At 46.6% G+C, this 22214-nt stretch overlaps 1 protein-coding gene and 1 pseudogene across 1 annotated transcript in view; one reads left to right on the forward strand and one right to left on the reverse strand.

The window, feature by feature from the left end:
- LOC126267869 (cytokine receptor-like) overlaps positions 1-22214 on the reverse strand; it is a 238964-nt gene that overhangs the window by 176770 nt on the left and 39980 nt on the right. Inside the window, exon 3 of the mRNA XM_049973179.1 lies at positions 18699-19365. Within this exon, the coding sequence (XP_049829136.1) occupies positions 18699-19365 (667 nt within the window). The remainder of the gene's footprint in view (positions 1-18698; positions 19366-22214) is intronic.
- On the forward strand, positions 10266-10383 carry LOC126268374 (5S ribosomal RNA; annotated as a pseudogene).

Consider the following 22214-nt stretch of genomic DNA (forward strand, 5'->3'; position numbering starts at 1 on the left):
CTGTTTTGGGCAACAACGTTACGAATGCGCTTCCCATCTCTAGTAGCTTCCAGGAACAGCAGCACTGTCTTGGCGAGAATTGGCATGAAATCGTATTTACTGCCGTCCGTGATTTATACACGACGGTTTCGTGACGATGATACAATCAAGGATGAAACGGAAGAGCTACTGCGTCAATGTGAGATACAAAACTCAATGAGTCGAAAGTTACGAAGCCGAACGTGTCATGGGATTTGTTAGTGGAATACGAGAACCTCCGAATCGTTGTACAATATAATACATTTGTTTAACGTGTACGTAGTGCTAACATCATGGGAAAGGCAGACACGACCTAACTTAGGGGGATTAGACGTGTTATGGAACTTTACCGACATTCCTACTTACCATGCTCTATTCATCAATGAATGGAATAGGAATGGAAAAGTACAAAAAGTATCCCCGGTCACACACAGTAAGGTGATTTGCAGGATGTAGATGTAGATACGGAGATGGACACAAGCTTTTGATAACTGCAAATGGCTATGTGCCCGCATGAGATTCCGTTGGAATGGAACTGCAGATTGTGTACATCTTACTCTTGCACACGTGGATGAAGCGATCCGTTTCCATGTTACGTGGTCCGTTAAATTTAGGCAGGCATACGTACCTCAAATTCCGACGCTTAATAACACTGTCAGTTTATGAGACAGGCTTACGGATCTCGAAAACAATATATCTCTTGGTAATGTCTTCTGCACTAACACGCACATAAAGTGGGCTATATGTGTGCTATTTGATTTTTTCACTGTGCCCCGAAATCGACTTGTTAGGCAGCCACACGGATGAGCTATTCAATATCGGCAATGCAGCCACATAAACTCTATTTCTTCTGATTGAAATTCCTCATATTGAGGAACTGGAAAGAGCGATCTACATTTAACTTAAAAAACTTTTTATTTATTATTGACGGCCGATTTCGACAGTTGACACTTATCTTCTGGCCTTCAAAAAACTTTTGCTTATAAACCGTGTTCCTTTATGAGTTTATCTCTCATGCCATGTTGTCAATGTATTGTACACTCCTGTAAATGGAAAAAAGAACACATTGACACCGGTGTGTCAGACCCACCATACTTGCTCCGGACATTGCGAGAGGGCTGTACAAGCAATGATCACACGCACGGCACAGCGGACACACCAGGAACCGCGGTGTTGGCCGTCGAATGGCGCTAGATGCGCAGCATTTGTGCACCGCCGCCGTCAGTGTCAGCCAGTTTGCCGTGGCATACGGAGCTCCATCGCAGTCTTTAACACTGGTAGCATGCCGCGACAGCGTGGACGTGAACCGTATGTGCAGTTGACGGACTTTGAGCGAGGGCGTATAGTGGGCATGCGGGAGGTCAGGTGGACGTACCGCCGAATTGCTCAACACGTGGGGCGTGAGGTCTCCACAGTACATCGATGTTGTCGCCAGTGGTCGGCGGAAGGTGCACGTGCCCGTCGACCTGGGACCGGACCGCAGCGACGCACGGATGCACGCCAAGACCGTAGGATCCTACGCAGTGCCGTAGGGGACCGCACCGCCACTTCCCAGCAAATTAGGGACACTGTTGCTCCTGGGGTATCGGCAAGGACCATTCGTCTTCAGCGATGAGAGTCGCTTCTGCCTTGGTGCCAATGATGGTCGTATGCGTGTTTGGCGCCGTGCAGGTGAGCGCCACAATCAGGACTGCATATGACCGAGGCACACAGGGCCAACACCCGGCATCATGGTGTGGGGAGCGATCTCCTACACTGGCCGTACACCTCTGGTGATCGTCGAGGGGACACTGAATGGTGCACGGTACATCCAAACCGTCATCGAACCCATCGTTCTACCATTCCTAGACCGGCAAGGGAACTTGCTGTTCCAACAGGACAATGCACGTCCGCATGTATCCTGTGCCACCCAACGTGCTCTAGAAGGTGTAAGTCAACTACCCTGGCCAGCAAGATCTCCGGATCTGTCCCCCATTGAGCATGTTTGGTACCGGATGAAGCGTCGTCTCACGCGGTCTGCACGTCCAGCACGAACGCTGGTCCAACTGAGGCGCCAGGTGGAAATGGCATGGCAAGCCGTTCCACAGGACTACATCCAGCATGTCTACGATCGTCTCCATGGGAGAATAGCAGCCTGCATTGCTGCGAAATGTGGATATACACTGTACTAGTGCCGACATTGTGCATGCTCTGTTGCCTGTGTCTATGTGCCTGTGGTTCTGTCAGTGTGATCATGTGATGTATCTGACCCCCAGGAATGTGTCAATAAAGTTTCCCCTTCCTGGAACAATGAATTCACGGTGTTCTTATTTCAATTTCCATGAGTGTATATTCACCCCCATAACGACGACATGGCAATGGAAGGTGGTGTCTTTCTCGCCCCCATAAGAAAATACTAGGCAGATAAAATCAGCAAAGCTCCAAACGATTAGTTTCGTGTGTTGTACCACATGCGCTACAGTGTTCTCAGAAAAGGTGTAGGTCATAGAATGGCAAAGTACAGTGTAGTCCAAACCTCGGCCGACTGGACATTCTCGTTGTGTCACTCAAGGCAAAACGTCAGCCAATACGAATCCGCTCCCATTATTGGGCGAGATCGGCCAGCGTGTAAAAGCCGTGTTCCGCCCTGCTACAATGTCTGCACGAAACATAACGTTAAAGAAAATCCCGCGAACGGTAGTATGTTTCTGGACTAGTCCAGCTCTCATAAAGACCTTGCTGTGAGAGCATACTGTTAGCGATTAAGAGTGTTATCTTCGAAATGAACCGATATCAGCGTCGAGGGATCTGATACGTGCTGTTTTATCAGCTTCCTGAGAGTAACAGGGATAAAAATAAATTAAGCAGTTCCTGCCGCTACGGCACGTAGTATTAAAATCCAGAATATAACGGAGGACATCTGCTCACTTTAACTCTACTCCAAAAAAGCTAATAAACTGGAAAATGGTGAGCGCAGTCTTAACTCAGCATTCTGATCTTATAACGTACTAACCAAAATTTACAAAAAGACGAAACACTCCGGACTTGTGGCAAGCTGCAGTGTTTCGACATTTCACATAATACTGAAGGATGAGGGACGCACTGAGAACCATATTATACCCCTAAATTAATTTAGCAGACAATAGAAGAGTCTCCGGGTTTGGAAGACGACCATACCACCGAACTGGTATGCTGTGGACAGAGGCAACAATTGATTTGCTACTTTCTCTCTATTCTGCTTCCCGAATTTCTTCATTCTTTCACTGGATTTCTTCATTCTCTCTTCTGACCACATGTTTCTTATATCTGAAGTGGTGCTGGAGGGAACTGACACCATGAATGCTGCAGGGCTTGTCCATAAATCCATAAGAGTACGACGGGGTGAAGATCTCTTCTGAACAGCACGTTGCAAGGCATCCGAGAAATGCTCAATAACGTTCATCTCTGGGGAATCTGGTGGCCAGCGGAAGTGTTTAAACTCAGAAGAGTGTTCCTGGAGCCACTCTATAGCAATTCTGGACGTGCGGGGTGTCCCTGCTGGAATTGCCCGGGGCGACGGAATGCACAATGAACATGACTACATGCTTACGTACTTTTCAACTCTCAGAGTCGTATGTAGACCTATCATGAGTCCCCTCTTGTTCCAACTGCACATGCTTCACATCATTACAGAGCCTCCATCAGCTTGAACAGTCCCTTGCTGACATGCAGGTTACATGGGTTCATGATGTTGTCTTCATACCCGCACACGTCCATCCGTTCGATACAATTTGAAACGAGACTCGTCTGATCAGGCAACATGTTTCCAGTCACCGACAGTCCAATGGCTTTTTTTTTGACGGGCGCAGATGAGGCGTAAAACTTTGTGTCGTGCAGTCATCAAGCGTACACGAGTGGGCCTCCGGCTCCGGAAACCCATATCGATGATGTTTCGTTGCATGGTTCGCACGCTGACACTTGTTGATGGCCCAGCACTGAAATCAGCAGCAATTTGCGGAAAGGTTGCACTTCTGTCACGCTGAACGATGCTATTCTGTCGTCGTTGGTCCCGTTCTCGTAGGATCTTTTTCCGACCTCTGCGATGTCGGAGATTTGATGTTTTACCAGATTCCTGATATTCGTGGTACACTCGTGAGATGGTCGTACGGAAAAATCCCCACTTCATCCTATGTCGGAGATGCTGTGTCCCATCGCTGCTGGCTATAACACCACGTTCAAAATCACTTAGGTCTTGATAACCAGCCATTGTAGCAGCTGTAACCGATCTATCAACCACACCAAACACTTGTCTTGTATAGGCGTTGGTGACCGCAGCCGTATTCTGCCTCAACTCATTTTCTTTTCGCTTTTAACCTACGGTGCACTTGAACGTACTCTTTGTTAACATACTTTCCCTCATTCTTCAGACATGACTGAAGACTCTTACAAGGGACCGCTTGAGTGGGAGGTCGCAGAAGGCCAATGATGTTTACGGCATTTGACGCCCTACATATTGTCTATCACGCAACCGCAGCATTAGCTGCTAATGGCAACAGGGGGTCGGACGAGGTATCCAGTGGTGAGCGCAGCGTAAGGCTTGTGAGGTAAGGTGCGAATTGTGGCGTCCTGAAAATATCCAGTCGGGGCCCGGCAGCAAACACGTGGTGCCCGGCGTTAACCGGACGAGAGGGGTAGCCCCAGTGCATGGTCCAGCCGCGTGGCTGGGAATTCCAGGGTGACGCTGTGTCAATGAAAGAGACTTGTATGCCGAGAGTGCCAAAGACGGCGGACTTTGTGAAACCATCACGGCAAACATTCCACAGTTCGTATAGAAATTAATAGTAGCCGGATCAATGGACGGTGTAATCAGATTTTCAATATCTTTATTAGTTTAAAGTTTAGTATCTGACAGTAAATTATACAAGTAACACCCAGCAACGAATTTCCAAAATTTAAACGCTTCATCCGATTTCGTCGATCGACGTGTCCTTAGAAAGCTATTAGTGTAAACCTAAATTGGTAAAAATTACAGGCATGTAACTTGAATAGTACATGAGTTATTGGCAGTCAAAGTGACAGATTACTATCGATCGCGTCAGGTCATAAGTACTCCACAGTTACACGAAAAAACGGTAGCAGCATGATTAAAAATATATTGATTCATCTATGTCTTTGTTAATACCCGATATACGCTATTCGTGAAGAAACTGGTCAATTACTTACTGTGTTTTAGAGAGACATTAGGCTCCTGGCCTACATTTTGCTTCTTTTCTTTTGATATATGTATATTTAATTTGTTTATGTATTTAATAATGTGTGTTAGAGCGTGTTTATGGTCCAGCCGTAGGAATATTTATTTAATTTCAAGTATTTAAATGTAATTCGAGTATTTCGTATATGTTTCATTATGTTGTGAGTGTGCATTGGTTTGAAGACATGGCGCGAGCGAGCGCTCTAGCCAATCACAGCGCTCGTGAATGTGGATGGAAGTGGGAGAAGAGCATCGTTTGGAGAGGACAAGGGGAAGTTCTGGACGGTACGGCACAGGACACGGGGGTGAGTGCTGTACGCGGACAGTACAGCGCGACGGACCCACAGTCGGCGGAAAGACTTGGACAGTGGAGCCGTCTGCGCGTGGTCGCGGAGGATAGAAATATTTACGCCACAGCAAGCAAGATCGGGAAAATTGGCGTAAGAGGACTACAACTGTGTTCTGAACACAGCTTTTGGCCAATAGCTGGTCAAAATAGCTTCTGCTTGATTTCTGGTACGCGTATAAAAATTATACTCCTTTAGAGCAAACTATCCCTCGTGAAAAGTGTTGGCATTACGATTGTTACCATCTGGAACCACTGGACAGATTCAACCTCTGGAAGTTCGTGTTTCCAGTGCCTATGAAACATATTATCGCACTATCTGCAGCTGCCCCTTAACGGATAGCCAATTTCACGATAAGCTCCAAAACAGGCTGTTTCGCATTCGGTTGCATGCCGTCACATTCCGTCAGTTCTCACCACTCCGTTACCCCAACATGATTCTGCACGCATTCTTTAACAATGGACATCTAGCTGAACGCCCTGCACGGTTTGTAACTCCCAAGGATGGTGCGAACCTTTTTGATCACTGTTGTGCGACATTTTTCGTTCGGTGTTCTTGGTGCAAGTTAACGGTTTGTTTTGAACATTTCTTCAGTGTTGACGCTGTCCATTTTGTGAAGTGTAACACATGCACTCCATGGAAGGTTGATTTCTGCACTTACCGGACGTTCTTTTTCTTTTGCCTCCCGACGCATATAGTGAGTCATTATTTTTCCTGACATAATTGTTAACACAACACTTCCGAATGAGCTTTACGAAAGACTGAACATGCGATGTCGCACTCAAGGGGTCCCTTGTTAGTCTTTTTCTGAATATCGGGTGTCTTATCTTCTCTGCCTGCCTGGAAAGAACTCAGGTTTCCCCTTTTTCCGTGAACCATCTTTTCCATTTTCTGGTCCACTAATTTTCATTAACGTCTTTTTTTCTTATATAGTTTCTCCCCATTTCGTCTCCCACGTTCACTACTGTAGTGTAATGCTTTGTCTTTTATTTGTTCGAGATCGCCTTCTTGTTCTACATACTGTCCGTTAATCCATATAAAAGCTCCATCTTCGGACCTCTCCAATTTATCAAGCCCACTTGACTATTTCCGTTCTCCAAGGTAATTTTTCTTCTCGCTTGGCTTTTCTAAATCTCGTTTCCAAATGCTTCTCTTTATTATGTCATTATTCTATATGCTCCGTCGTATCGCATGAAATTTCGAGTCTTTCCCTCCCCCCTTTTTTTCTCTAATATGTAGTTTGACATCAATTTTCAAGGCGTTCGTTTTGTTCTGTTTTGCAGATAATATTAAGTCATCCGCAAATGTTAGGCATGTCACCTTTCTGAGCCTAGACTCACACACTCTATTTTTTGTCTTCTACTGCAATCTTCCACATTCTATGTTTTTCTAGCACGTGGAAAACAAAAAAAAAAAGGTCCTGTCATACTTCCTCCGCCGAAGCAGTTATTTGAAACCAACATTCGCCTACGAACACGATTCTACCAATTAAAAATTCTTGCAAACAATCGCGTTGTTGGGAACACGCATGTTTCTTTGTTATCAGTCGAAATTATTCTGAAGTGGGAGTCAAATGCTTATGGGGTATCTGAGGAAACTTCCTCTACACGTCCGCCTGATTCCATGATTTGCAAAATATCACGTGCGAAGCATGCGATGTCTGTTCAACGTGCCTGATTTTCCGAAAGAAGTTGTTCTCCCCTTAGGAGCTTTCTTAAATTCGAGCACAGAATATATGCTACTATGAAACGATAATTAAATGGACACCCTAACTGCAAACAGGCGTTGATGTACTTCATTAGGGACATGTTGAAAACGTGTGCCCCGACCGGGACTCGAACCCGGGATCTCCTACTAGCATGGCAGACGCTCTATCCATCTGAGCCACCGAGGTCACAGAGGATAGCGCGACTGCACGGAATTATCCCTTACACGCTCCCCGTAAACTCACATTCCCAACATGTCCACACCACTACATTCGACTGCGCCTAAGAGATGTTTGCCCATCATACTCATTACTCGTGGCAGTGGTGTGGACATGTTGGGAATGTGGGTCTCACGGGGAGCGTGCAAGGGATAAGTCCCTGCAGTCGCGCTATCGTCTGTACCCTCGGTGGCTCAGATGGATAGAGCGTCTGCCATGTAAGCAGAAAATCCCGGGTTCGAGTCCCGGTCCGGGCACACATTTTCAACATGGCCCTAATGAAGTACATCAACGTCTGTTTGCAGCTAGGGTGTCCACTTAATTATCGTTTCATTTCTAGTAAAGCTGCATGGTCACCTATGGTAACTGTTCTTTCGGGAACAGATACTATCGTCACGTATAATATGCTACTATCCCGCAGCTGAGAGGCACCTGGAACCGCGCGTTTCGGTTTTCTTATCACCTTTACAGACCGAAGTTACCTGTACTGTTAAACAGTTACGTGCTATTCTCTATAAGATTCACAACAACTGAAAGCTAAGAAGAGTACCCAGTTCTGCAACGTATTCGTCCTAAAAGCTAACAAGAGTACTTTCAGGACCTGGATCTTTATCCGGTTTCGATAGTTTAAACTGCTCTTCCGCCAACAGGGATGTTCATTTCTACATCATCATCTTGCATGTCTGCGCAGTGATCAAATAGTTCTGGTCGATGAGCGCAATGTGGCCTTTTCGAGTGAATTTTTATTCTTGTTGGACGGTCAACAGAAAAAGTTGTCCACGGCTCCATATACTAACCCGAGCGTCAAATTGTGGTCACGAGCTGTACGTTACTCCTCTAGACGTTAAAAAAAAAGTGTTGGAACATACTAACGAGACGGTACGATCACAGGTGGGTTACCACTGTGATTTCGCGTAACACTGTTTAGGCATGATGAGGCTATTAATGGCGGCGTCTAGCTGTTAAAAGCCGCCCGACGTGTTATCAGCACGGGACTCGCCCACACACACACACACACACACACACACACACACACACACACACACACACACAACGCGCGCGCTCGACCAGTTTTAAAGTGTGTTAGACCGCGAGTTTCCGGGAACACCTATCTAACTGAAAGTTAGCCTTTCGCGTTCCTCAACCGGTTCCTGGTCTGCAGTTAAAGCTCTACGGCCACAGGCTTCTTTACGTTCAGGGTTACGTCAGGTCGTACCAGGTGCCTTACCTCGCCACCCGACACTATTTACTCACTTCTGCCCACCCATTCACCCATCACATCCTTCTCCACCCGGTGTCTCCTTCTCTCGATCGCCATCCGATAATCAGAGATTGCTTGTGTGTTGTCTCTTTCAAATTTTTCTGTAAGTACCGCAGTTCTCAGGAGCTGAGCATGAATCAACAAGATAAGAGCATGAATACGTAGATCAAAATAAACACCTTCTACCAACTGGAAAGCAGATATAACGTGTGAGTACACGAAACAGGTACACCTTATTTGTACCGCATGTCAAGAAAAACTGTTTTACCTAAAGAGATCAGTAAGTTTGATAAAAACAGCCAACGTCGAAAGAGAGAAACTTCAAATTCTATTCTGTCGGTATAAAGAAATTCATCGGTTAACACCCGAACATGTCCTGTAACATCCAGAGTAGGAACAGCGTGGTTTAGGCGACGTTTGACGGGGAATGACTGGTCAGTACCCCAGTTGTATACAAAGCACCAATATAGGTTATGACACTAGCGTAGCGTGGTTACTATTTCAGTACAGCATCCATCTGTGCTGTGTATCGTTTAGCATGTAAACTTTCTATGCTACCAGTGATCGACGCAGGGACAGATCCCTGGCGCTCCTTCTACTAAAGTAGTTGTTGTTGTTGTGGTCTTCAGTCCTGAGACTGGTTTGATGCAGCTCTCCATGCTACTCTATCTTGTGCAAGCTTCTTCATCTCCCAGTACCTACTGCAACCTACATCCTTCTGAATCTGCTTAGTGTATTCATCTCTTGGTCTCCCTCTACGATTTTTACCCTCCACGCTGCCCTCCAGTACTAAATTGGTGATCCCTCGATGCCTCAGAACATGTCATACCAACCGATCCCTTCTTCTGGTCAAGTTGTGCCACAAACTTCTCTTCTCCCCAATCCTATTCAACACTTCCTCATTAGTTATGTGAACTACCCATCTAATCTTCAGCATTCTTCTGTAGCACCACATTTCGAAAGCTTCTATTCTCTTCTTGTCCAAACTAGTTATCGCCCATGTTTCACTTCCATACATGGCTACACTCCATACAAATACTTTCAGAAAAGATTCCTGACACTTAAATCTATACTCGATGTTAACAAATTTCTCTTCTTCAGAAACGCTTTTCTTGCCATTGCCAGTCTACATTGTATATCCTCTCTACTTCGACCATCATCAGTTATTCTGCTCCCCAAATAGCAAAACTCCTATACTACTTTAAGTGTCTCATTTCCTAATCTAATTCCCTCGGCATCACCCGACATAATTCGACTACATACCATTATCCTCGTTTTGCTTTTGTTGATGTTCATATTACATACTCCTTTCATGACACTGTCCATTCCGTTCAACTGCTCTTCCAAGTCCTTGGCTGTCTCTGACAGAATTACAATGTCATCGAGAAACCTCAAAGTTTTTATTTCTTCTCCATGGATTTTAATACCTACTCCGAATTTTTCTTTTGTTTCCTTCACTGCCTGCTAAAGAGAGCTGGCACTTTTGGAGGGTCATGTAGTATAGTGGGCAACGCCCTTGCCGCAGTGGATACACCGGTTCCCGTCAGATCACCGAAGTTAAGCGTTGTCGGGCGTGGCCGGCACTTGGATGGATGACCATCCGGGCCGCCATGCGCTGTTGCCATTTTTCGGGTTGCATTCAGCCTCGTGATGCAATTGAGGAGCTACTCGACCGAATAGTAGCAGCTCCGGTCAAAGAACACCATCATAACGACGGGGAGATCGGTGTGCTGACCACATGTCCCTCCTATGGGCATCCTTATTGAGGATGACACGGCGGTCGGATGGTCCCGACGGGCCACCTGTGACCTGAAGACGGAGTGCTGTATAGTTTAGTGCATCATTTTTCCGACCGTCCGACTCACGGACTTCGAAAGTGGTCAGGTGATGGGGTGTCAGTTGTGTCATACGCCTGTACGCGAGATATCGAGTCTCCTGAACATCATTAGGTCCACTGTTTCCGATGTGATGGTGAAGTGGAAACGTGAAGGACCACGTGCAGCACAAAAGCGTTCAGTTCGACCTCGTCTGTCGACTGACAGAGACCGCCGACAGTTGAAAAAATGGTTCAAATGGCTCTCAGCACTATGGGACTTAACATCTGTGGCGCGCAGTCCGGAACCGCGCGACTGCTACGGTCGCAGGTTCGAATCCTGCCTCGGGCATGGATGTGTGTGATGTCCTTAGGTTAGTTAGGTTTAAGTAGCTCTAAGTTCTAGGGGACTGATGACCACAGATGTTAAGTCCCAAAGTGCTCAGAGCCATTTGAACCATTTGAACATCTGTGGTCATCAGTCCCCAGTAGTCACGCGGTTCCGGACTGAGCGCCTAGAACCGCACGGCCACCGCGGCCGGCGCCGACAGTTGAAGAAGGTCGTAATGTGTAATAGGCAGACTTCTATCCAGACCATCACCAACGAATTCCAGACTGTATCAGGATCCGCTGCAAGTGCTATGACAGTTGGGTGGGAGGTGAGAAAACTTGGATTTCATGGTCGAGCGGCTGCTCATTAGCCACACATCACGCCGGTAAATGCCAAACGACGCCTCGCTTGACGCAAGGAGCGTAAACATTGGACGACTGAATAGTGGAAAAACGTTGTGTGGAGTGACGAATCACGGTACACAATGTTGCGATCCGATAGCATGGTGTGGTTATGGCGAATGGCCGGTGAACGTTATCTGCCAGCGTATGTAGTGCCAACAGTAAAATTCGGATGCGGTGGTGGGATGAAGAGCAGTTCGGGAAATGCGATTGCATCTTTCAACACGATCGAGCACCTGTTCGTAATGCACGGCCTGTGGCGGAGTGTTTACACGGCAATAACATCCCTGTAATGGACTCGCCTGCACACAGTCCTGACCCGGATCCTACGGGATACCTTAGGAATTCTGTGGAACGCCAGCTTAGTGCCAGGCCTCACCTACAGACATCGACACCTCTCCTCAGTGCAGCACTCCGTGAAGAATGGGCTGCCATTACCCAAGAAACTTCTTTCACCTGATTGAACGTATGCTTGCGAGAGTGGAAGCTGCCATCAAGGTTAAGGATGGGCCAACATCATACTGAATTCCAGCATTACCGATGGAGGGCGCCACGAATTTTTAAGTCATCTTCAGCCAGGTGTCCGAATACTTCTGATCACATAGTATAGTTGATCGATCCACAAATCGCACCAAAAGGATATCGAAATAAAGTATGACAAACGTAAAAAAAGACGTAACTGTTTTTCAGGACTATTAAACCTCCTTCTTTTCATCATGAGAGATACTTAAGTAGCTAAGTGTTTCTTTTAGTGGAACATTCACTTCTCTTAACTGTATTCGACAAGTCTTTCAAATACGGATGTGACATAAGAGCTCCTAATGTTTGTAGCGAATATCTTCGCAAAAGTAAGATAAAACTGAAGAGCGAAGTTTGTCGACTGAGTGCACTTTTCTTCACCGTTATATGTTACGCGGCAGTGGAGGTGAAATTACCCTCGTATCATAGGCCTCGACTTCACAAATCGTGTGTTCTTGCACTTGTACAATTTGTTTCTTGTGTTCAGCGTTTTCCGATTTGTAGAGTCCGCAGAACAAATTGCTATCATCATGTCTAGTTCCCTCTCAGGGACATCAGCAGCGAAAATGCAACATCCTTCGGCAGACGTAAGAAGAAGAAGCTTTAAGCGTTCTGCTGTATCAACACGACCGAGAAAACTAGAACAGCTGAGAACCGATTTGGAAACAATGGAACACTCCACAATGGAATTGTTCCCCAAGGTACTATAGCTAGCCAGCACTGTTGCCTTCATGGATGAGTAAGACGGCTGGAATTATTCGTGTATGGGGTATGAGAGACCTCTCCTCCTGCTGGATCTGTGAACTGAGCGAGGTGGTGTCACTATGGACTTGTATTTGGGAGGACGATAGTTCAAATCCACGTCCGACCAACCTGATTTACGTTTTCCTTAATTTCCCTAAATTACTCCACCCATATGCCGGGATGATTCATTTGAAACGGCGCAACCGAATTCCTCCTCTATCACTGAAACATTCTGAGCTTGTGCTCCGTCGGACGGCCGTGGTGGCCGAGCGGTTCTAGGCGCTTCAGTCCAGAACCGCGCTGCCGCTACGGTCGCAGTTTAGAATCCTGCCTCGGGCATGGATGTGTATGATGTCCTTAGGTTAGTTAAGTAGTTCTAAGTTCTAGGGGACTGATGACCTCAGGAGTTAAGTCCCATACTGCTCAGCGCCATTTTTTTGTGCTCGATGTTGACGCAGCATTTAAAGCTAATCTTGCTTGCTTTCTTTGGTCTTTGAGGATGGTAGCCCCAATGACAGTTTCGCATAGTTTCAATCTAAACGGATAGGATTACAAATTTTCAGACGACTCAGATTCCCAGTAGTATTCCAGTCAGAAGCCGATAAGTCATAAAAAACAGCTTCCTTGTTTTCTGTTAAAACCGACTGTGACGAAGGAAAAACGACACATATGTATATAATTTTTGTTTAAATAATATATATAAAGGAGAAATAATATATATAGGGGAAGCGATTTGTCTGTTTAAATGACCCGCTATCGTAGTTAAAACTCTCTGCGAGAAAAGTAACGATACCGCACGTTTTCTCAGTACTCTACTCTCTTTCTCACACTCGACTGTTGCTTAAGAAAATTGTAACTTATGTCTATATGAATTTTTATTAGAATATCATGTAAAAACCTGAAGTAAATTAGTCTAGCACTTTTCGAGATGTTTACTAACAACGTTTCACCTTTATATAGTCTATATATATTAATATACCAAATATATTAACAAAATAATATGTAGCCTATGTCCTTCCCAAAGTTTATTAGAGTGTCGTCAGTAAATATGAAATAAAACAGTCAATATTGCACGGCATCTTCCTTTGTTAAAACGTGACACAATTTTGAAGCTAACGTAACGAGCAGACAATTGTGAAAGAATCAACTGAAGCTCATATGTTAAGGGAGATAGAGTTATTGCTGTATGCCGATGGTACCGTCTTGTGAGGAAGCAACAGTAAGGATTTATAAGAGGAATTCATATTTTAAATTTTTAAAAATAGAGAAATGCGACATGAAATGCGGAGTGGAGAAAAGCAAGACTACGCTGGTTACCATACGTAACCGAGAAGGGAAAGGACAAACTAATATTAAAGGACAGGATATTGAAATTGTGTACAAATTTTAACATTTAGGAAGTGTGGTAATTCAGAATGCAACCATGAAGGCAAAAATTAACTAAATGGTACAACAGAGCAATACATTTTATCAGCGTGTGTTTGGTTTAGTCTGGGAATGAGATGTGTCAATGAAGTGTCAGGAAGTGCTGTACACGACGTACTTTACATCCATACTGACATAAGCGTCGTAGACGTGAGAGAGGATACTAAAATGAAAGCCTGTGAAATCAAATTCCTACGAAGTGTGCTAGGAAAAATGAGGAGAGACAAAGCGAATAATGAATAAGTTAAGGAGGAAATGGGAGTAGAAAAGCTGAATGATGGAACTGATAAGGAAGATTAAAATAGCATGGACGTGTAAAGCGAATGTAAGATGTAAGAATACCAGCACGTCTGGTGGCGTTCAAGTTTGATAACAAGAGGGCAAGAGGAAGACCCAGGGGAAACAGTTTAAGAAAAAGGAATCTGGACTGGAAAAAATCGGTTATAGAAGAACTATGGTGGAAAGACAGGGAAAAGCGGCTAAGTACAAACAACTTTCTCGGGAGGAAAACCACAGATCAGAGACATTGTTAATAACAATAGCAACACTCAACACCCAACAATCATTCGAATTACAAAAATTATAACAACTAAAAAGCCAAGAATGATGAGCTGTTTCCAACAGCCGCGTAGCTGTATGTAGGTGCTTTAATTGCAACTACCGGTTTCACATCAGTATAGACGCATCTTCATGTTTATAATAGTTTTATTTCTATAATGTACAAGGGTGAGTCAAATGAAAACTTAAATTTTTATTAAAATATTATTTATTGCGCAGAAGTGGTACAAAACTTTATCACTTTTCAACATAATCTCCCCTACGCTCAATGCAAGTCCTCCAAAGCTTACAAGGTGCATAAATTCCTTTAGAAAAAATTCTGTTGGTAGTCTGCGCAAGCACTCATGCGCCGCGTGGCGTACCTCTTCATCAGAACGAAACTCTTTTCCTCCTACTGCGTCTTTGAGTTGTCCAAACATATGGAAATCACTTGGGGCATGGTCTGGTGAGAATGGTGGATGAGGAAGACACTCAAAATGCAAGTATTTGATTGTTGCAACAGTTGTACGGACAGTGAGGGGCCTTGCATTGTCATGTTTCAAAAGGACATCTTCTGACAGCAGTCCACGTGGCTTTGATTTGATTGCAGCCCGCAGATGATTTTTTAGGAGATCTCTGTATGATGCACTGGTGACAGTGGACCCTCTAGGCATGTAATGCACGAAAATGACGCCTTTTCCGTCCCAAAAGAGTGTCGCAAAACCTTCCCTGCTGATGGTTCTGTTCGAAGCTTCTTTGGTTTTGGTGATGAGGAATGACGCCATTCTTTGCTCGCTCTCTTCGTTTCCGGTTGGTGGAAGTGAAGCCAGGTTTTGTCCCCCAGTAACGATTCTTGCAAGGAAGCCATCACCTTCTCGTTCAAAGCGTCGAAGAAGTTCTTCCCAAGCATCAACACATCGTTCTCTCATTTCAGGAGTCAGCTGCCGTGGCACCCATCTACAGACACTTCGTGAAACTGGAGCACAACATGCACAATGTGGTGTGCTGACCCATGACTAATCTGTAAACATGCTGCAATATCATTCACTGTCACTCGGAGGTTTTCCTTCACTATGGCTTCAGCTGCTGCAATGTTCTGTGGAGTCACAACTCGTTGTGCCTGACCTAGACGAAGAGCATCTTCCACTGAAGTCACACCATTTGCGAACTTCCTACTCCATTTGTAGACTTGCTGCTGTGACAAACATGCATCACCGTACTGAACCTTCATTCATCGATGAATTTCAATAGGTTTCACATCTTCACTACGCATAATAACAGAACGCTCTTCTTCCCTGGTGCAAGTCGCAAGTGGTGCGGCCATCTTTATACTGATACTGCGACGGTATGTGTGCATCTGCACTATGCTACCACCTACAGGCCATTCTGCAAGCTGTTTGTAGCACGCTTACCAACTTACAGGATAACGGAGCGCAGTTTCGGTTTGTTATTACAAATTTTGACTCACCCTCGCAGATTGACAATTACGGAGTTCCAGGTTTCGGGATGTTATTCATGTTAAGAGTCAAACCTCAATGGTGGGTTGTAATAATAAAATTGTGTAAGTTGACGACTTCCCGAAAGCTGGGACTTCGTAGCGGTCCATTTACATTACGGAAATATAACCATTACAAACTTGAAGATAGGTCTATACTGAGGTGAAACCGGTAGTAGCGAATAAAGCACCTTCATATAGCTATGTGGCTTTTGGAGACACGTCTTTCTTGACTTCTCAACTGTAATGATTTTTATGATACTTTGAATGGTCATTGAGAGTTCAAAACTGTTCACATGTGTGTGAAATCTTATGAGACTAACTGCTAAGGTCATCAGTCCCTAAGCTTACACACTACTTAATCTAAATTATCCTAAGGACAAACACACACACCCATGCCCGAGAGAGGACTCGAACCTCCGACGGGACTAGTCGCGCAGGCCATGACTGCAGCTCATTAGGCCGCTTTTTTTTCTAATCTCATTTTGTTCGTTTTCGTTCATTGTATCTGCTCTGGACGGACGTCGAAAGACACCCGTTTCAGCTCGTTGTTGATCCACTAACTCAGTTTGTTTTTATTACAGAGGGCAGCTAGCCCTCTGACCGAACACGCTGAGCTACCGTGCTGGAATACCGCTCGGGTAATCCCGCACGAGCGCCCGCCACAACTTCATGAGGATATGCGGTGTCCCACAGTTTAACATTGTGACGATCAACCTTTCCAGATAAATGAAAGCTTGCTTCATCGCTGAGTATCAGCGTGGAAGCGAGATGCTCATCTGTATTGTTCGTTGACTTTGTTCGTGGCGGACGTCCGATGACACTCGTTCAGGCTGTTCGTCGATCCGTTCCCTCAGTTTTTTATTACAGAGGGTAGCTAAACCCTTTGACCGAACACGCTGAGCTACCGTGCCGGCTAATCCCGCGCGGCGGTTATTGAGCGTTAGGTGTTGTTATCTTATTCACAAGAGGCGAAGTACCATAAATGTCCCAATCCGCCAGCCCCGGAGGCCGTGCAGTTCTAGGCGCTGCAGTCCGGAACTGCTTGGCTTGGCTCTGAGCACTATGGGACTTATCTTCTGAGGTCATCAGTCCCCTAGAACTTAGAACTACTTAAACCTAACTAACCTAAGGATAGCACACAACACCCAGTCATCACGAGGCAGAGAAAATCCCTGACCCCGCCGGGAATCGAACCCGGGAACCCGCGCGTGGGAAGCGAGGACGCTACCGGACGACCACGAGCTGCGGATAGAGTCCGGAACCGCGGGACTGCTACGGTCGCAGGTTCGAATCCTGCCTCGGGCACGGATGTATGTGAAGTCCTTAGGTTAGGTAGGTTTAAGTAGTTCTAACAAGGGAACGTTCCCATCGCACCCCCCTCAGATTTAGTTATAAGTTGGCACAGTGGATAGGCCTTGAAAATCTGAACACAGATCAATCGAGAAAACAGGTAGAAGTTGTGTGGAACTATGAAAAAAATAAACAAAATATACAAACTGAGTAGTACATGAGCAATATATGCAACATCAAAAATAATGCGAGCTCAGGAACGCCGTGGTCCCGTGGTCAGCGTGAGCAGCTGCGGAACGAGAAGTCCTTGGTTCCAATCTTCCCTCGAGTTGAAAGTTTACTTTCTTTATTTTCGCAAAGTTAAGATCTGTCCGTTCGTTCATTGACGTCTCTGTTCACTGTAATAAGTTTAGTGTCTGTGTTTTGCGACTGCACCGCAAAACCGTGCGATTAGTAGACGAAAGGACGTGGCTCTCCAATGGGAACCGAAAACATTTGGTCGCAAGGTGAACCGATTCCTCCACAGGAAAACACGTCTGATATATTCTATACGACACTGGTGACGGCATGTGCGTCACATGACAGGAATATGTTGTCGACCCACCTAACTTGTACACTTGGCGAATGGGTAAAAAGACTCTTCTACCTTGCCCGATTTAGGATGTGACAATCACTCCCAAAAAAGTGATGAAAAGATAAGAGTTTGTTACATAAACTGCAACAAACGAATGCAACAGTTTCACAGTCGCACAATTTTCCCTGTGCTCTGCAAAACATATGTTTTAACGTTTTCAAATTTTACCGCTTGTAGACCGTCAAATCCTGAATTCTGAACATCTCCTGGAATTTTGGAGAGCGAAGATGATTGTATGTAAGTGCCCGAATTTTGATAATTGCCTGAAAATAAAAAAATTAAGTTTTGACTCGAGGGAAGATTTGAACCAAGGACCTCTCAATTCGAAGCTGCTCACGCTAACCACGAGACCACGGCGCTCCCGAGCTTACGCTCTCCTTGATGCTGCATATCTTGTACATGGGCTACTCAGTTTGTATATTTTGCTTATTTTTTTCATAGTTCCACACAACTTCTTCCTGTTTTCTCGATTGATATGTGTTCAGATTTTCAAGGCCTATCCACTGTGCCAACTCATAACTGAATCTGAGGGGGATGCGATGGGGAGGTTCCCTTGTAAGTTCTAGGGGACTGATGACCTAAGATGTTAAGTTCCATAGTGCTCAGAGCCATTTGAACCATTTGTCCCAATCCGGCCTGATGTTGGACAAAGTGGAAACGAAGATGACGAATTTGTTGCCAGGTTTCATTCCCGATGTTGCTTCGATTGCCTCCAGGAGTCGAAGGGACGTGTCTAGTGGTACTCACCCTGCGGGGATGGCCGGTGCGGCTGCCGCTGCCGCGACGGTGTGTGGCCAGCCGTCGAGGCTGCCCCTGCGGACGTAGGGGGCGCTGGCGACCGTGACGTAGCCGGCGGCGGGCGCCTCCGGCAGTCCGGCGCGGCAGTATGCCGCGTGGGGCGGCGCCGCCTCCGCCTCCCAAAGGTTGGGCGTGCTGCGCGACACCGAGCCGTCCGAGAAGGTGCTCCACTGGCGAGCAGCCCGCGGCTTGCCACCTGCCGCGTCCGCCTCCGCGTCGCCGTCGCTGTCGGAGGCGGCGGTGGTGGCCGACGTGAGGGAGGAGAGCGCGCAGTCGCTGCCGGTGCCCGCGCTGCTGCCGCCGCCCCCGCTGTCGCAGCGCGCCACGCCGCCCCCGCGCAACAGCGTCGTCTCCTCGTGCGAGGGCGACCGGGGTGCGGCAGCCGCCTTCTCGCGGCCGTACAGCAGCCAGGGCGTGCGCACGCAGCCCTCCTCGTCACGGTCGCGCTTGTCGGCGGGCGGCGGCGCCAGGCCGGGCGGCAGCTTCACCTGGACACCCCTGGCGAGCCGCCACCAGCGCGCCAGCCGCCTCCCTCCCACCACCAGGGCAGCGCACGCCGCCAGCACACCCAGCGTGCCCGCGCACCACAGCAGCACGCGGCCCTTCTGCAGGCCACCTGCGGAAACCACCACCACGCACATCAGCAGACACCACAAGTATGTAATACACTACTGGCTATTAAAATTGCTACACCAAGAAGAAATGCAGGTGATAAACGGGTATTCATTGGACAAATATATTATACTAGAACTGACATGTGATTACATTATCACGCAATTTGGGTGCATTGAACTTGAGAAATCAGGACCCAGAACAACCACCTCTGGCCGTAATAACGGCCTTGATACGCCTGGGCATTGAGTCAAACAGAGCTTGGATGGCGTGTACAGGTACAGCTGCCCATGGAGCTTCAACACGATACCACAGTTCATCAAGAGTAGTGACTGGCGTATTATGACGAGCCAGTTGCTCGGCCAACATGGACCAGACGTTTTCAACTGGTGAGACATCTGGAGAATGTGCTGGCCAGGGCAGCAGTCGAACATTTTCTGTATCCACAAAGGCCCATACAGGACCTGCAACATACGGTCGTGCATTATCCTGCTGAAATGTAGGGTTTCGCAGGATCGAATGAAGGGTAGAGCCACGGATCGTAACACATCTGAAATGTAACGTACATGTTCAAAGTGCCGTCGACGCGAACAAAAGGTGACCGAGACGTGTAACCAATGGCACCCCAAACCATCACGCCGGGTGATACGCCAGTATGGAAATGACTAATACACGTTTCCAACGTGCGTTCACCGCGATGTCGCCAAACGCGGATGCGACCATTATGATGCTGCAAACAGAACCTGGATTGATCCGAAAAAATGACTTATTACCATTCGTGCACCCAGGTTCGTCGTTGAGTACACCATCGCACGCGCTCCTGTCTGTTTTGCCGCCTCATGGGTACCCGCAGCCATTGTCTCCGAGCTGATAGTCCATGCTGCTGCAAACGTCGTCGAACTGTTCGTGCAGATGGTTGTTGTCTTGTAAACGTCCCCAACTGTTGACTCAGGAATCGAGACGTGGCTGTCCGCAGCTCGTGGTCGTGCGGTAGCGTTCTCGCTTCCCACGCCCGGGTTTACGGGTTCGGTTCCCGGCGGGGTCAGGGATTTTCTCTGCCTCGTGATGACTGGATGTTGTGTGCTGTCCTTAGGTTAGTTAGGTTTAAGTAGTTTTAAGTTCTACAGCCACGCAGATTAGATGCCTATCATCTCAACTGTTAGTGATACGTGGCCGTTGGGATCTAGCACGGCGTTCCGTATTACCCTCCTCAACCCACCGATTCCATATTCTGCTAACAGTCATTGGATCTCGACCAACGCGAACAGCAATGTCGCAATACGATAAACCGCAATCGCGATAGGCTACAATCTGACCTTTATTAAAGTCGCAAACGTGACGGTACGCATTTCTCCTCCCTACACGATGCATCACAACAACGTTTCACCAGGTAACGCCGGACCACTGCTGTTTGTGTATGAGAAATCGGTTGGAAACTTCCCTCATGTCAGCACGTTGTAGGTGTCGCCACCGGCGTCAACCTTATGTGAATGCTCTGAAAACCCAATCATCTGCATATGACAGCATCTTCTTCCTGTCTGTTAAATCTCGCGTCTGTAGCACGTCATCTTCGTGGTGTAGCAATTTTAATGGCCAGTAGTGTACATATGTACCAGTGGATAGTCATTAGTTTTGTTATGTCCTGATGGTCATGAAAGCTGATGTATTAGATATTGAATTGCAAACAGAACACATACTGCAAGTAAATCACTGTGTCACACTTCACTTCATGACATATGTGCTTGGCACTCGATTAGTCATACGATCAGTTTGTTTACAGTGCAAAGAGTATCCATTAAGCAAAGGTATACTGCGCAATGTCGTAAATTAAGAAAAACAGAAAAATGAAAGTGAATTTATTATTAAAGGACGACACGAAAGATTTTTCGAACAACTGGTAGTGAAAATTTTAACGATTGACGAGAGAAACTTAAAAACGTTTTTGCCCCTATCCCTTTGTGGTCAAATTAAGCCTGTAAATGCGAAGTTAGTGCATCCACTCCCAGCGGTAAACATTTCTTGTGCCGGCCCTGTCTTATCTGTCGGGAACTCCGCAGTATGGCGCTGCGGTCAGTTGTTGAAGATGGCGGTTGTGCCTCACACGTACACGCCGTATAAGCAACGTGGTCAGAGTCGTTTTCTAAGGAGCAAGGGGTGAACGCCCATCGAAATCCACATGTGAGGTGGTAACGATGTGAGTTTCCGAAAGGCTGTAAAGATTTGCATCGCAATGAGCATTAGGGGAGGCCGCTGGCTAACGACAACATTTCCCACGTGGATGCAATGGTGAAAGCAGATCAGCGTGTGCACCTCAAGGACATTACCCGGGAGCTTGGTATGTCGTATGGGAGTGTTTACGAAATGGTTCACGGGTCCTTAGGACACCGGAGGGGTTCATGTCGGTGGGCGCCTAATCACTTGGACGACTTGATGAAAGGCAAGTGAATGATGGCTTCACTGAATCATGTGCAGCGGTATGCCGCGGAGGGTGGCAGTTTGCTGACCTACAGTGTCATTGGCAATGAAACATGGATAGTGAATTACAGGCCAGAATGGTGTGGAAACATTCAAGTTCGCCAGTGACAAAAAGAAGAAAAAAAATCGTTGAATAAGTGATGTTAACGGTCTTCTGGCATCGCCGTGGACCGCTCCTGCTGGATATCACCGGTGCTAACAGGTATTGTTCGACACTGTCATGTTTGCGGGGCGTGATCAGGAAGAAGTGCCGAGGAATTCTCGATGTTTGGACGACATGGTTATGATCCACGGCAATGCGAGGCCACATGTGGCAGTCAGAAACGCTGACAACACCCGGTCAGTTCGCTGGGAGTCTGCCCACCCGCCATACAATCC

The sequence above is a fragment of the Schistocerca gregaria genome, chromosome 4, assembly GCF_023897955.1.
Source record: "Schistocerca gregaria isolate iqSchGreg1 chromosome 4, iqSchGreg1.2, whole genome shotgun sequence".
Taxonomy (NCBI): domain Eukaryota; kingdom Metazoa; phylum Arthropoda; class Insecta; order Orthoptera; family Acrididae; genus Schistocerca; species Schistocerca gregaria.